The sequence below is a fragment of the Blennius ocellaris genome (genome assembly GCF_963422515.1).
Source record: "Blennius ocellaris genome assembly, chromosome: 12".
Taxonomy (NCBI): Eukaryota; Metazoa; Chordata; class Actinopteri; order Blenniiformes; family Blenniidae; genus Blennius; species Blennius ocellaris.
Genome location: NC_137661.1, coordinates 1042650 through 1055000, shown reverse-complemented (window position 1 = coordinate 1055000; position 12351 = coordinate 1042650). Strand labels below are relative to the sequence as shown.

Genomic DNA, 12351 nt, shown 5'->3' with positions numbered 1-12351 from the left:
AAGCAACTTGACCATTCGGACTGAGACTTTGATATATCGCCCACATATAAAAGTGATCTGGTTAATTTTCTTTTTTTTAAATCTCACTTGGGCTGTTCAGAATTTCATTTATTAAAAAAAGGAAAGACTTAAAGGGCACAGGAGTCAGATTTGTGGCTCTTGTGCGTCCTGCTTAACCTCATCATTTAATAAATAACAGGCTCAGCGCCGGACCCTTAACCTTCATTATCAACACTGAGTGACCTGATCCTGACCACAACCTTCACAATCAGACCCTGAACTCCACCGGAGCTTTAATCCCTCTCAGGGATTCAAACGTAACTCAAACCAAAGCATAAGCAACTAAATCAACATTTCTTTATCCTGCCGTCCTCCAACTGTGATATTGTACCTGGACCCGACTGACGAGCAGCAGCCTGAAACTTTAACCTGAACCTTTATCATGAACCTTTATCCTGAACCTCTAACCTGAACCTCTAACCTGAACCTTTATCATGAACCTTTAACCTGAACCTTTATCCTGAACCTCTAACCTGAACCTTTATCCTGAACCTTTATCCTGAACCTCTAACCTGAACCTTTATCCTGAACCTCTATCACCTTTAACCTGAACCTTTATCATGAACCTGTAACCTGAACCTTTATCCTGAACCTCTAACCTGAACCTTTATCCTGAACCTTTATCCTGAACCTCTAACCTGAACCTCTAACCTGAACCTTTATCCTGAACCTCTAACCTGAACCTTTATCCTGAACCTTTATCCTGAACCTCTAACCTGAACCTCTAACCTGAACCTTTAACCTGAACCTTTATCCTGAACCTTTAGCCTGAACCTTTATCCTGAACCTCTAACCTGAACCTTTAACCTGAACCTTTATCATGAACCTTTATCCTGAACCTTTAGCCTGAACCTTTATCCTGAACCTCTAACCTGAACCTTTATCATGAACCTTTAACCTGAACCTTTATCCTGAACCTCTAACCTGAACCTCTAACCTGAACCTTTATCCTGAACCTCTAACCTGAACCTTTATCCTGAACCTTTATCCTGAACCTCTAACCTGAACCTCTAACCTGAACCTTTAACCTGAACCTTTAGCCTGAACCTTTAACCTGAACCTTTATCATGAACCTCTAACCTGAACCTTTATCCTGAACCTTTAACCTGAACCTTTATCCTGAACCTTTATCCTGAACCTCTAACCTGAACCTTTATCCTGAACCTTTAACCTGAACCTTTATCCTGAACCTCTAACCTGAACCTTTATCACCTTTAACCTGAACCTTTATCATGAACCTGTAACCTGAACCTTTATCATGAACCTTTAACCTGAACCTTTATCCTGAACCTTTATCCTGAACCTCTAACCTGAACCTTTAACCTGAACCTTTATCCTGAACCTTTATCCTGAACCTTTAACCTGAACCTTTATCCTGAACCTTTAACCTGAACCTTTATCATGAACCTTTAACCTGAACCTTTATCACCTGTAACCTGAACCTTTATCATGAACCTGTAACCTGAACCTTTATCATGAACCTTTAACCTGAACCTTTATCCTGAACCTCTAACCTGAACCTGTAACCTGAACCTTTATCATGGACCTTTAACCTGAACCTTTATCCTGAACCTCTAACCTGAACCTTTATCCTGAACCTCTAACCTGGACATCTAACCTGAACCTCTAACCTGAATCTCTAACCTGAACCTCTAACCTGAACTTTTATCCTGAACCTTTAACCTGAACCTTCATCCTGAACCTTTAACCTGAACCTTAATCCTGAACCTTTAACATGAACCTTTTACATGAACCTTTAACATGAACCTTTATCACGAACCTTTAACCTGAACCTTTAACATGAACCTTTAACATGAACCTTTAACCTGAACCTTTATCCTGAACGTTTAACCTGAACCTTATCATGAACCTTTGATTCTCCTCATCACACTGACTAATCATCATTTTACAATGTTACAGGTACAAAGAGAGTCTCTATGATTCTCTAGTCGCGACCGTCACATCTGAAACATGACTGATTTCCGTGTGTGTGTGTGTGTGTGTGTGTGTGTGTGTGTGTGTGTGTGTGTGTGTGTGTGTCAGGTTTGCGGTGATGGCCTGCTGCTGGGCTCTGGACCCGGAGGAAAGGCCCAAGTTCCAGCAGCTGGTTCAGTGTCTGACGGAGTTCCACGCAGCGTTGGGCGCCTACGTGTGAAGAAGACAACATGCAGGAAGGGTTTCCTGTTGAGAAGCGGCGCGACGCTGTTCTCCAGGAATCCACGTGTGGAATTGTGCCTTAACCAGATGTGAGATCAGACTTAAACCTGCTGGTTTGATCTTTTTGTACAGTACTTTTGGAGTTTTTCTTTAGTTTTAAATACCTTTTTACAGCATAGCAATGTAAAAAGACTCACCAGGACGTTGATTCGTATGCTTGGAAAGCATCTAATGAGATCCACTGCCCCCCCCTCCCACCACCAAGAGGATTCCAACTATAGAAACATGAACAGCACATCCTCATTCATGGACATTTATGTGACATGGAATGATTTAAGCTTCTTAAAACATCAGTATTTCAACATTTTTATTTTTATTTTTTTAAATCTAGAGAGACGTAATTTGCAGGTGTTTGGGTGAGAAAGAAACTCCTCAGCAGAAGGTTTTAGGTACCAAACTCGACTTGTCTTGTACAGTTGGTGTCCCTGCGTCTCCTGTCAATTCACGCTCGGTACGAGACGGACGCTCCGGCTTTGTCAAGACGGTTTGAGACTTCCTCAGACGGTACGGCGTTTCCTCGGGATTTCAGAAGTTCTGAGGCTGCCGCCCTGGAGGAGCAGGACGTGGCTTCCTTTGTCGGAGCATCGGCTCCCGGAATCCAATGAATTTTCTGGAGTGTTAAAAAGGCAGCGGTCTTTCTTCAGGAAAGCTTTGGCTCGACCTCCTGACCTGCCTCTTCCAACCAGCTGGTGTCCAGTCGTATGAGACGGAGGCTCTCTGCCGCTCGCAAGAACTGGAGCATCAGCACTGCACAGCTACCTATTGTAACCTGATTTCAAAACCACCTCTGTTTTTTTGACGCCATTAATTGAATGCCACCTCCTTCCTCCTCTCTTCCCCCTTAGTTTTTTTTTTTTTTTTTTGTACACTTTGTTTTTGCGCTCACAGTCTATTCCAGTACAGTGGTGTATTACGGTTACATTACAGGCCTTGTGAAATAAACAAAAAACAACCTTTTCCTGTTTTTATCTTGTGTCTCCTGTTCAATTACAGAGAAAGCGTTTATTTTTTTTTTCTATTCGTCTCACATTGTGAACCGATATGCTTCAAGTAGGGCTGGCTGGTTTGGCCGGAAAAAAACGGATTTCTTTAAAAGAAAAATTCAGCTTTCGTTTTGATAAAAAAAAAAAAAATTCTCAGTGCACTTAAAAATGACTGCACGTCAGCTATATTGTCAAAAGTGCAACTTTATTGCTGTGATTTTCCTCGTAGTAAAAAATGCATTTAAACAATTAAATAAAAAGTAAATGAGGCTCTTTATTCATCAAATTCAAGCTTTAGAAAAAAGTGCAACAGCAACTATGGAAACCCACAAGGAATGGTAGAATGGAACGCAAAAAAATAAGCTGTGTGCAGGAAAAAAACCTCGAATTTGAAAAATACAATTTTGAGCTACAAATTTGATAAATGTATTTTTTTTGGCCAGCTCTAACTTCAAGTAAAGACCAACCGAAACTACATGTCGTCTCTATTGAACCGATGGATTACGTTCCAGCAGTGACCTCGTTTGACCAGGTGATTCCATCACCTTGTGATCAGACCTGGACTCCTGCCGTTCTTCCTCTCCGCCGCTTCAGCTGCTCCAGTTTGACGTCTGCAGCCATTTCACATGATTCACTTCTCTGCTCTCACTGACGGACGTCCAAACACACTCTCCAGACTCAAACGTTGTGGTTTTCTCTTGTTTTCCTATTTTCATGCAGTTCAAAAATAAACAAGCTTTTCACAGACTTCTTTCAATTCCATCTTTCAGATTAGTTTAGATTGGTTTAGACGTGGTTCACAACCAGGTTTGACTCCAGTTGGCTTTTTGGGCTTCATGAGACGAGACTCGTGGAAATGTTCATTACAGACATACGTCTTTACTTGAAGATGAGATGGCAATTTGTAAAAAAGAAAAAAATATGCAGAAAACTAGAAATATTCCAAACCTGGAAACCCAAATATGCCCCCACCCCCCTTGTTTTTGTTCACAGGGTCTTTTGGGGTCAAAAAAAGATGTAATTGTGGGTTTTTTGTTTAGTTTTGTATGTCCAGTTAAGTTTAAAACATTGAGGAAAAATACAAATGGAAAAAGAGAAATTTGACAATAAACCGTTATTGAGAGCGTGCAGTTTAAAAAGGTTAAGAATAACATGTCACTTCTCTGAATTGACTTTAATGTTTCACATATTTTCAACTATGTTTGTTATATTCCAACATTTTCCTTCAACTTTTATAATTGAGTCTTTTTCATCTTTGTTGGAAACATTCAGACTCAATTCTTGAAAAATAAAAACCCTTGTATTGTCAGTGTTTTTATTGTTCTGACTGTAATCCACCTAGTTTCTAATAATAAGCTTGACTGATCTTGTCAGAGCAGCTCTTCACCAGCCTTTTCTAAACATGTTTATATCTTTTGTCATTGTGAAGCTACAAATATTTAATGTGAACTCGCAGCTTGGTATCTTTATGGTCACTGCACGTTGGAAAAGGAAAAAAAATAAACGGTTGCAAACTGCTTCCCGACTTCATATCCACAAATGAAATGAAATGGGATCTTTTAAATAAAAGTGCCTCCCTCCTGTCTTTCTTCCTGTTCGTTGGAGTCGCGTCCGTGTTGCCAAGCAGCTCCTGGAAACTGCAGCAGAAGTCAAACCCACAGGTTTGTTCTGCAGGTGAATGTTGCTTCAATGAAGTCAGTTAACTTTGTCCTCCTAAAACACAGTTTCAAATTTTACTCTTTTCATTGAAAATGTAAGTAATCTGAACTCAAGTTAGAAATATAACATCACAAGTCCTCATCTGTCCGCACAAGTTTCATTTATATGTGGGCTGGACTTCGACACTTTGACACCACATGTCTGTTTTTGATGAGTTCTCATATTGACTATTATTACCAATGAAAGTTTGGCCGTGAAGGTTATGGTTTGTATGTATGCTTTTTACCAACTTTTCATCAAAACTACTCGCTTGTTTTGCATGAAATTTCCAGCAGCAAACCGTTTCAGAATAAATTCCCAAAAAAACGCAGAAAAAAAGAGAGGGGCTTCTTGGAGGAGATCCGAGGAGATCAGCGTCCGTTGCCATGGAGACGCTCCCTGCTCAGTGATTCACAGTGTCGTAGCTCCCTGACCTGGTTAGCATCGACATGAGCTGAGGGTCCAACATGCTCGCGATGCTAACTCGGTTCCACAAACAAAAGTGCTCTAATATAAAGTCAGTAACTTTAAATCCGACTGCAGGAGCTCAGGTTACAATATCAGTGATGAAGAGATCGATGGTGTTGGATTCATTTTCACACACACATTTGTTGGTTCAGTTATTAGAACTGCACAGTTTTTCAACAATTTGTCCGCCAGTCATGTGAAAATAATCTCTAATGAAAAGCTGCAACTCCACCTGCTGACCAGCAGGGCGGTGTCACCAGCAGGCTTCTCAAGTTTGTGATGCTTAAAAGTAATATCTTCTTCTTTTTTTTTGTTTTACCTACATTTCATCCTCTTTGTTTTAAATGCATTTAATACATTTTCAGTTCTATAACTGTGACACTATTTGTCTCTACTAATTGCTGTTATGAAATGCTATTATTACGACTATTGCTTGTTTTCTGCTGCCATTCTTCAAAATGTCAATGCTACTTTATTTATTCTCCCGTTAATGCCTTTCTAAATCCCTTTGTGCTAATGTTTTTCATCATCTGAATCACTTAAGATTAATATTCTTAGCTGCCTTGTATTGATGTATTTCTTTCATTTCTTTGTTTGTTTCTTTGTTACGATTAATAATGGATCATTATGATGATTTATCATGAATCTTTACATGAAAAAACTGTCTATTAAGCAAAATGCAATGACTTTTCAGCATGAAGACCTTTGGCAAGTGTTTGAACTTTACATGATATATTTCAAAGTAAATGGTAGCGAGAGACTGGGGTGATGCATTGTGGGAAACGCACTCCAGTGATGATGAAGCAATCCAAATCTTTGCAGACAATTTCCTCCTGCAGCGACTGTTTTGATGGACAGGAAAACCTTTCTATTGGTAAATGGGACTGGTCCAAATTTATAGTAAAAGAACTTGGGGTTAAAAATATCAGTAAAAATATCATTAAAAGAAACAAACAAAAACAGCAAAACATTGTCCTTCAATTAAATAAAAAGGTAAAAAGAATATTTTATCAAGAGAAGACTCAATAGAATTAAACAAGCTTCAATGTGAATTAGACCAATTATTCATTGAAAAAGCAAAAGGAGCCTTTATTTGTTCCGGAGCTCGATGGTTTGAAGAGGGAGAGAAAATCATCCTCTTTTTTTGGCGTAGAGAGACATAAACAGTGAAAAAGGAAAAGAAATCAACTAAATTTCAATGAACACAATACGGAAGAGCAAAGTCTGATTATGAAACATATTACAGTTTTATAGTCATTTGTATAAATAACTACCGTGACGATAATTGTTGTCATTTATAAATGCCATTAAGGACACTGAAATTATAAACCCTAAGTTTAAACTATTGATGGAAGAGGACCTCACAATTGAAGAGCTCAACAGTTCCAGACTTAAAATGTCTTCAGGTAAATCAGCTGGACTGGATGGACGAACCATTGATTTTTAGAAGTGTGATCCTTATTATCAAATGTCATTTACAGATTATCTTTTCTCTCTCATCATTTCCTTCATCACTGTTTGAACTATCTATTGCCATGCCCATTTATAAAAATAAATTTAACAATCCTTTTCAATTTAATTCAACATTGATTTTAATTTTAAGTATTTTCTATTCATCTTCTATTTTATGTCAACACATACAAGCGTCTCTAGTTGGATCACCTTCTGTGTCCTTCTCTCCCTCCAGAACCTTTCCTCTCCAGAAACATCATCATCTTATGAGGAGGTCATGTTTCCACCTCACACTCCTCCTGTAGCGTTTCCATGAGCAGCACCAGGAGGGGCTGGTGTGCTGCAGCGCCCCCTAGGATCCTAGGGGGCGCTGCAGCACACCAACCCCCAGAAATCTGATTTTTTTAAGTGGTTTATTTAGATTTATTTTAATGTGTGAAGTTTATAATTTGTTGCCGGGTTAATTAATAAATACACTAATAAAACATGTATTTATGTATTTTTTTTAACTAAAAAGCAGTGTAATGTGATTCAGCCAATCACTGCAGTGCATGCGTTAACCTTTGAACTTACATCTTCCCGTTATTATGAGCACATTTTTCCTGGTGACTGTGTAACTTATTAATAGTAATAAAACATGGAGCGCTTTTTGCAAAAAAAAAAAAAGTGACAAAATCACTGAAGCCTTTGCTTTAAACCACAACAACCAACATATGGTTTTATTACAAGGTCTCATGGTGAGCGGTGATTCTTGCCTATGTGGTGTTTGAGATGTGAACTCTGCCTCCTGGTTCTCTCTATGCAGTGTTTATTAATGTCACTAGATCATTAAACCAGAGATGTTCTTCCAGTGGAGGTTCTGCTAACTGGCAGCAGGAGTCAGTGTCTTTGTGTTTGAGGCCCAAATGAAAACTTGCAGTGTGTTTTGCTTCCTGCTGCTGTCGAGGCTCCATCAGTGACATTCTGCTGTTAACGTTTATATTCAGTGGTGTGACTAAGTGGCAGGATTGTAAACCTTCCATCTTTATCACTTTGGCTAAATACCTTGTGTATTTTGTCGCATGATACTGTTTTAAATAGCGGAGCTTTTACAGGATGAGTTATGACTGTATAAACACAGTCAGCACAACATGCACCACGGTGTGGTGGGCGCATCTTGTCGGTGTTACAGTAGAAAATGAATTAGAGATCCTTAAACTCCCCAGAACCGTCACTTTAAGATCAAGCTCCCCCAAAGCATGAGCAAAAAATGTAATTAAAAAAAATCTATCTATCTGTCTATCTATCTATCTATCTATCTATCTATCTATCTATCTATCTATCTATCTATCTACTATCTATCTATCTATCTATCTATCTATCTATCTATCTATCTATCTATCTATCTATCTACCTATCTATCTATCTATCTATCTATCTATCTATCTATCTATCTATCTATCTATCTATCTATCTATCTATCTATCTATCTATCTATCTATCTATCTATCTACCTATCTATCTATCTATCTATCTATCTATCTATCTATCTATCTATCTATCTATCTATCTATCTATCTATCTATCTATCTATCTATTTATCTATCTATGTATATATATATATATATCTGGCGCCGCCACTGTTCCCAGTGGTGCCTCGTGTCAGTCTCTGCAGAGAACCCACGTTCTATCCTGAACCTTCCTTCTCAGACAGGAGGCATTCCCTTCATACCACAAACCTCTAAGGGGGCTTTTCCACCGGAAAGAACCAGGTTCTAGTTCAGGATCAGTTCTTAAATGAGCACCGCCACAGAACCGGTTCCCCCGTTAACGGAGCCAAGTGAGAGCCACGTCATTGCGTCAATCCAAAACGTGGTCCGTCACTGATGTCGCCAAGGAGACAGACTGTATTGATGGGTTTGCTCCTGGTCGCTCCATCGAGTCTGGCTTGAACCTCAGATTCAGACCAAAGAGACAGAAAACATTGAGTCTCCTTGTCGCTCTAGTGGTGTTTTTTTCATGTCCATCTTGTTTTAGTCTGGAGCCCCTAGTGGCCAGAGAGGGGAAAAACTTGTCAATGAGCTTGGGGCTTATTTTTCAACATTTGGGCATTACATAGCGCATTTCTGCTCCTTTCACTTTATTTCTGGAGGAATGGAGGTGTAGAATGATAGAACGCAGCTCTACAGCCGTTTATAATGAAAACCTACGTAAATGATTAAAGTTCTCTTTCACATGAAGACATTAAAAGGCTCATTTTATGGTTAAAAAATCCAGCTTTTATTTACAGTAGTATGTAATTTGTTTTTTAGTTAAAGTATCGCTTCCTTATACATTTCTGTTGGTTACAAAATAATATTGGAGCGTCTCGTAGTAGAGCGCCCCCTGCAGCCTCACACTGCATTGCTCAGCGGCTGCATTGCCTCAACCTGCGGTCAGAACACCAAACAAGACATAAAAGTGAAGTTAGTTACAATGGTTACGATGAAAAGCGTGAAAACAATGGAAAACTGCTTCTAAATGATATCTCACGCAGCTGAGAGCTGCGCTCTGGAGAGCCGCGGCTCCACAATGAAGGATTAAATGACCTCGTTCCCTCGTATTATTAACTTCAGGGAGCGACTGATTACATCATTCCCACTCTTTATTTTTAGTTCTTTCTTGATAACCTCACCAGGGCTCCGTGTTTGTTGTAGTTTTCAGAAAGCCCGTTTGCGTCCCTTCCACCTTGTAGTATCGATGTCTCCAGCAGTAACTCCTGGCTCCTCGCTGGCCCAACGAAGCAGTGGAGCTAGCCTAGCCCCGGTTTAGCCCCTGGCGGGAAAAAAAACCACTTGGCTGGTTCATGGTACATGCAGATTTGTGGTTTGGGCTGTTTTTTCTTGGAATAGGCAGTGGAAAAACAAAGAACTGGTGCTCAGTCCGGCCCTGGCTCTGAGCGAGAAGCTGGTTCTTTCCGGTGGAAAAGCCCACGTAGCCTATCGACCTCAGCCTGCAGTTATAACGCCACAATAGACCTGGAAGTGTAGTTACAGTGGTGTTACCATAAAAAGCCTGACAAAGGCGACAATAGAAAACTGCTTTTAAATGATATCTCTCACGCCAACCCAGTGTGTTGTGTCCAGTATTTTGTTCAGTGAATTTCCACCAGGAAACTAGTCCTGCTTCATACCTGCACCCGATTTCACACTTACAACCAATCAAACACTCAGAAATGTAAATATTGGTCGACCAAAGTCCAACTCTTATCTGTGTTGCTTGGCAACATATTTATTTGTCCAGTGAGATTGTTACACATCATGTGGAAGATGCTCTCTGTGGAACTTATTCGCAGTGTATGGAAGATGCAATCACAGATAAAGGTGTGTGTGTGTGTGTGTGTGTGTGTGTGTGTGTGTGTGTGTGTGTGTGTGTGTGTGTGTGTGTGTGTGTGTGTGTGTGTGTGTGTGTGTGTGTGTGTGCGTTCCTCCTGGCAGCTATAGACTCCACCAGGTGTTGATGGGATCGGCTTCAGTTTGTTGAATAGTTGATGTAACTGTTAGAAATGAAGCGGTTCCATCAACATCAACTCTTTCTGCATTTCAGTCTGTAAACGTTCATCTCAACAGCCACAATACAGTGAAATATGAACCCTGCAGTGATTAGAAACACACACACTGTTGCGTCACAGCGCAGGACGTTTCACCCTCATCATTCTTCTCGACGAGGTTATTTGAGTGTCGGTTTGATTTGATGACTGTTTTTCTGGACGACTGAGGGTTGGAAAATATTTGAGTTTATGCTGAGTGCAGGACTAAAGTGAACCACTCCAACAATTCAAGAGAGGATTAGGAAAGGATGTGGTGATCATATTTTGATGTTGCTCCACTACAGTCTTTGGGAAAACATTTTTAGATAAAGCAAATCCTTCCAGTAAAAAAAACGAATAAAGTTTTTTGTCACGTTTCTATTTCTTGGGGGGAAAATGGCTTTAACAATTTTAATTTGACATGAGATAATTAAACTGTGTTTACCACTGATGCTTCCTGTTTGCCTTCAACATTTTGACACATATTAATTAGATTTTTCTGATGTGATATTATTCCTAAATTAGATTTTTTTAAACCCTAGCAGATCAGTCTGTTTACAAATGTACATCATTATGCTGTCACATCTATTAAAGGCCTGAGACGTTAAAATCCCAGATCTCGAGGGTCATTCAATCTCCTACATCTCCTGCAGTCGTCTTCTCCCAGTGACAGTTTTATTTCTGTCCTTGCTGGTTTAAATAAGCAGTGTGAATAAAACAAACGTGTGAGGAAGTGAGCCATTCAGCTCCTGAACAGTTTCAACAGACATCACAGCACCTTCCTTTCTCTGCATCGACTCCACAACCATTGCAGACTTTTCTAAATGTTTGGCCCCCGAGCGCCGTCACTGACACGCTGACCTGAGATGAGGCCGTGAGCATGAAGCCTCCAGACCGACACTCCTGAAGTGGAGGGAGAAAATCAAAGGTGACCTTTTCCTTCAGGACCTGGCCACTCTGGAGCAACCTCACGCTAAAGCTCACTTCTACACATCTTTTCAATACCTGCTTTTCTATCTCCATAAACCCATTGTGCTAATCTCGTTCTAACGTAATTATGTTTTTATCTGTCTCTGTTTTAAACAAGTTCTCCATCAGTAACGTTGTTGATGTGATGAAGATGAATGCTGCGTATCATATCCAACATGTCGATCATAATTTCACCACACTGTGAAATCTAAAGTTTGAGATACACATATATAGTCTCATCTCGTGTTGCTCAGGTGTTAAGATTTGTTCTTGTTGGAATAATACAATATTAGAAATGACGAGCGTTCTCTCTTTACAGTGGGAAGGTTCATGTTCAAATGGGGCTTGTCTGTGTGGAGTTTGCATGTTCTCTCCACGTGGCTTCCTCCAGGTTCTCCAGGTTCCTTCCAGACCTGTCCAGGCTGGACTCTTGTCCACTTCAATGGGATTTGCTCCAGGATGGACGAGGTCTTCATGTGTCACCCCATATTTCTTTTTGCAATATCATAAATCTAAGGATAAACTTATGATATATATTTGCAATTGCCTATAATCTATAGTATCATCTATAACCTTTGCATTAATGAAAACCGGATGATTGAAACACGAGAGGACAATGAGTGTCGGGGGACAAACGTGCCTCGTGGAGTTAAAACGTTCTTTCAGTAGCTGGAGCCTCTCTGGGCTCATTAGCGCGCGGAGCCGCATACCGCGCGTAATGAAGCGTTCATGACCGCAGCCGAGCGGCGCTGCGCTCCGCGCGCACACCTGCCCGACCAGCACGCGCTGACTCAGCCGCGCCGACAGCCAGGTGAACACCGCGTCCGCAGGTGACACTGTGACTCAGCCCGTCTCCTCCCATCACATCCACACATTTGCGCGTGCAGCCGTGGGCCGAGTCCAATCACATCACAGGGCGACCCGCCTTAAAGCCGCGCGCAGCGGCCCCGCGGCCCC

General features: G+C 40.6%; 1 protein-coding gene across 2 annotated transcripts in view; it reads left to right on the top strand.

Annotated features, from left to right (window-relative positions):
* Positions 1 to 3234, top strand: part of ryk (receptor like tyrosine kinase) — a 50443-nt gene extending 47209 nt beyond the window's left edge. For both annotated transcript variants that reach the window (XM_080506654.1, XM_080506653.1), the window contains one exon: positions 2104 to 3234. In XM_080506654.1, coding sequence (XP_080362780.1) covers positions 2104 to 2215 — 112 coding nt within the window. In that variant the 3' untranslated portion in view covers positions 2216 to 3234. The remainder of the gene's footprint in view (positions 1 to 2103) is intronic.
* Positions 3235 to 12351: the final 9117 nt, after the last annotated feature.